Source organism: Formica exsecta, unplaced genomic scaffold, assembly GCF_003651465.1.
Source record: "Formica exsecta isolate Colony F162 unplaced genomic scaffold, ASM365146v1 scaffold363, whole genome shotgun sequence".
In the NCBI taxonomy this organism is placed as follows: Eukaryota; Metazoa; Arthropoda; class Insecta; order Hymenoptera; family Formicidae; genus Formica; species Formica exsecta.
In genome coordinates, this window is record NW_021850877.1 from 1,620,689 (window position 1) to 1,625,282 (window position 4,594).

General features: G+C 35.6%; 2 protein-coding genes across 2 annotated transcripts; both read right to left on the minus strand.

Moving 5' to 3' along the window:
* Positions 1 to 653: 653 nt before the first annotated feature.
* LOC115239037 (serine proteinase stubble-like) lies at positions 654 to 2,463 on the minus strand. The gene is made up of 4 exons (XM_029813344.1): positions 2,280 to 2,463; positions 1,860 to 2,072; positions 1,371 to 1,484; positions 654 to 1,223 (listed from the first exon to the last, which is right to left on the minus strand). Exons 1-4 carry the CDS (start codon positions 2,397 to 2,399, stop codon positions 1,068 to 1,070), a joined length of 603 nt encoding a protein of 200 aa, XP_029669204.1. The 5' UTR covers positions 2,400 to 2,463; the 3' UTR covers positions 654 to 1,067.
* LOC115239021 (serine protease 41-like) lies at positions 2,410 to 3,771 on the minus strand (the record flags this gene model as incomplete). Its single annotated transcript, XM_029813308.1, is given in 3 exon segments — positions 2,410 to 2,550; positions 2,846 to 2,922; positions 3,699 to 3,771. Coding segments are annotated over 3 exon segments (291 nt in total), but the record flags the coding sequence as incomplete, so codon positions are not given.
* Positions 3,772 to 4,594: the final 823 nt, after the last annotated feature.

The window sequence follows — 4,594 nt, forward strand, 5'->3', positions numbered from 1 at the left end:
CATTTATGGGTAAATGGATAGGTGGTGTCCATTCTTACAGATGGTCGATAACAGGAGGCAAACATGGAAGTAAAGAAGTACATATCTATAATCATGTGAAGTTAAAGAAATTTCTGTTATATCTATCATGAAAGCGAGGAGTTGCATTTTATAAAAATATTTAAATAAAAATAGAATATCGAAAAATCTCATGAATAAATTGCATGCGTGGGCTATGCTAGCACAAATAAAAGTTATATTTATCATATCAAAGCAAAGCTTGTTTATCTATATTATCATTGAGAAATCAATATAAAATTAGATAAATTTACTGTTATCGAAATTTTTGACATAACTCCTTGTTTTTTTTTTCAAGTATATATATTTCATGTAAAAGTTTGGCAAAATATAAATTTTTATGCACAGATAGAATCTCAAGATAAATTTAATAAATTCTCACTTATATTACATCACGCGTGTCATTAAAGTAAATACTTTTTCTAAATACTTTTAAAATATGCAATATTTCTCGAATTATTACGAATTTCTATGTAATATAAGTAATTATCGTAAAAACATTTTAATTTAATAATTTGTTATATTGAATTAATATTCATTTCAAATATTTAAATAACAGAACTAAATTCAAAAATAAATCATATCTTTCAGTTTTAATATGTATGATAATAAATTATTTGCGATATGAATAATAACAACGAAGCTTACAAGCAGCTTAAATGTTCTTCCTATCAAATATCCCATTCATTGCCACTAATCAACATCTCAACAACTTTTTCCTGGCATAGCAAAATGATCGTTGGGATACATCGATTGTAATTTTTGTCACTTTTCATTATCAGCTTTGAATATACTTTATACAACGCCATAACAAACATCATTATTATTTAGCACTTTCGAGAGAGTGCCTGTCATTCAAGAATAATCGAGTACGATCGCAAAAGTTCTTAAACAATGAATCAAGACTTTGGTAACTGTGCGCGTCGTTCTCGCATGTTCCTCTTCTTCTTCCTTTTTTTTGGGCGAAGCAACCCACAACCTTCGAAGGAACTGAAATATCTCTTCTCCGCTTAGCTCATAACTTTATCGATCCAAGGTACGAATTTCTGGATATTGGTATATACGCCGGGCAAGTGTTCGCGACCACAGCCGATGCCCCAGGAAACCAAACCGATTAAAACGTGTCTGCCTTCTACCGACATCGTGAGCGGTCCACCCGAATCACCCTATTACAAATTAATTTATACACATAATTTTATATAATTCCACATACACACACAAGCATATGTTTATATTTAAAAGATTAAAATATTTAAAAAGAAAATATTAATCAAATATTTTTTTCGATCATTCTGTATATTTTATCTTATTACCTGACAAGAGTCTCGTCCACCTTCTTTATATCCTGCACACAGGAATACATCGTGAATGGTTTCTCTTCTTCCAGCTGCTCTGAACCACCTCTGACACCTCTCGTTCGGTATTACCTGAAAAAAATATATGACAATAATGTATCATAATAATAAAAATTATCTACCGCTTAAATTAAATAATATCATGTATATAAATATGTGTGTATCTCTTTATAATTTTTTTACAACAAACAAAACTCTTGTCAGACACATATAGCCATTTAATATTATATAATAATATTAAATATATATAATATTATTATATCAGTCTCTCTCTCTTATGAATATATTAATGTGAAAACATCATTTAAAATTAAAAAAGTAAAGAGATATAGAAGAATGCGTTACGCGTAGAAAATAATATTATTGTGTACTTATACCGCGTATAATTCGCTTTCGAGAAAGCGTTTTATCATCAAAGGCAAATACGTCGGCCGAGAGTATACTCACTTCGACCTCGACTTCTTGAAGAACGGATGGTGCCGAAGTTTGACCATGCCTGGTTCGTCCCCAACCAGCGACGGTTGCGGTTCTGCCGGAGAGCTTCAAATTCCTCGCCGGCAGGCAAACCGGGACAATGTGCTGCTTGAAAGCTACCGTCCGAGACAGCTTAACCAAAGCCACGTCGTTCCGAAAGTCGGTAGGAGAATATTGTGGATGTACCTGTTATTATTACGACTTTTAGCATGATTGTTATCAAATAATCAATCTTTTAAGATTTTGTATTAAAGAAAATATTTCGAATTTTTTTTTTTATAATTATGTTTTTTGCATGCATTGTACGTGCTGAGCTTTTGTAAATATATTCTTAGATTAATAAGGCTTTAAAGATCTCGATTTAAAGGTACGTAATATTTTTAAAGGCGAAACCTCTTTCCTCTCGATGTTGTATTCCTCATGGAGCAGTCGCTCTGATGCATCTCGAACGTCCCACTCTCCAAGTCGAACTTTCAAATTGTTATTGGGTGTCCTGGAATATAAAATATGCATCGATCAATATATCTATCATACCACTTACGACAGTATGTCACGATACTAACGTCGCAACACAGTGCGCCGCGGTGACAACCCATCGGTTGTTCAGCAAGGCGCCGCCACAAGATAGCTTCTTGTTGAGAAACCCCGATTTGATAATAGCAGCCTGCAACAGAGCGAATGTCGAGAGAGATTCATTTAATAGTACATTACATGAAATATGCATTCGAGGCCGTGTCATGGCTCGCGGGCCTTTGGAGAAGATTTAATAGATTATTTTTCTCTTGTCCTCTCTCTCTCTCTCTCTTTCCTTCTCGCTTAGACGCGCAAATTGATGGCTCGTTTTCGATGAATAATGCAGAGGAAAGGAAGAGTGTGTCGCTCGGCGAGAGCCGTGCGAGAGATATTTATGGTGGCCGAGCAGCGACAAGGAGGAGGAAACTGCACGAGAAGGACCTCACCTGCCACGGATGGCTGCCGAAACTGGACGAGTGGCCACCGACAATCCTGTTGCTCCTAGTGTAGAGCTCGCCGCAGCCTGAAACGAGACGACGTTATTAACGATCGAAAATAAATGTAAGAGAGTAAGTGCCTGATAATTTGTGATAGTGACATTATGTGACGCGAGGTGACGTTTCGTTGGATGAGACGAAAGATTGAAGAGTTGCTGCTTGTGCGATTCGCGTCGTAAAGAAGAAAATGAAAATACGAGATGTAGAGAGGATAAGTTTATGCTGAAAATTTTTTAACTGATACTTTCTACAATTATATTGTGTGCAGTTAAACTTTCTTTGTGGAGTGTTGCTTGCGCCTTGGCGAGAGACAGAAAGCAGAAAATAAGTATAGCGAGTTAATATAAGCGTAGAAAGTTCACGCAATTTCAGAGAATATATTGTAAATTTATTACCGCGATATATATTAATCAAGACTATTGCAAGAAAATCTTGCAGTAATCAGTCACGAATAGAATCTTTATAAATATAAATATGTGAATACAATTGCATATATAAATACAAATGATAGACACACACATATATGTTTAAAGGTTTTATATTTTTCTCAAAAATATTAAAATTCCAATCAACTTTTATATTTCAATTATTCTTATCATATCTCATATTTCTATTTTACAATTTAATATTTAAGAAAACCAGAGAATTATTAAGAATGCGATTATTTATTTCTTCCGTGTTCCGTTGTGCAGTCTTCTATTCAGTATTGTCTTTCACGTTTCTCACTTTTTCTGTCTTTCGTTTTTTGTCTTCTGTACAGTCAAGTTTCACCTTTTCCAGCGTTCTCTCATTTTTTCTTCACAAATCCAATTTTCTGATCGTTTTCCGGCAGCTTTGTGCGGTAGAATGTGCGATGTGACGGCGGAAGTACTCATTCTCGTGCAGTTTCCGTGCAAAGGATTGCGTGCTTGTTTGGATATTGTCTCGATCATGAAACTTTTCGATTATTGGGATCATTATAGATCGATAATTTATTTCAATTTATATTTAAATATATTTAATAGTAAATATCTATATATATTTATGAATCATCTGTTTTATAAAACTCGTCACAGTTCGTCTCGTGTATTTCGTAATGATTTTCGTTGAAGCTATAATTCTGTATATCCGTGATCTCTGCACGCTTTAAGGTCCTACTATTTTTTTTTTATCGTATCCAATAGTTATCTATTAGATCGTATAATAACATCTGTTTTCTAATCTAGTGCTTTGTCGATCGATTATAGTTTAGTCGACATCGAGCGTATCCGAGCCAATAATCAAGTAGACTTTGAAAATTTCAGTCCGCTGCAACGATCGAAGCGCAACGAGCATAAGAAAAAATGCATAAGCTCGATATTAGGCATTAAAACTATTTTAATTGTAACTTCGATGAGTTCAGATTTCCATGTTAACGCATGGCAAAAGTTCTGCAAGCCTACATAACATCGGAATCCGAACTCGCCGATTAATCGATTTCATAAAAATCTCGACACACATCGTGCTCGACACATATCGGTGCAACAGTCTGCGTGTGCATTCTCGTGCGATTACCACGATATCTAGAGTAGTCCACGGCGGCGTTGGACGAGTCCTCGATTGCCGGCACGTGTACGCCGGAAGCGGCGGGCGGATAGGCACCGTCGTACTCGTCCTGGAGATAGTCCACCTGGACCGCGTGATACGGAGGACGAGTGGTGTACGGAGGACGAGTGGTGT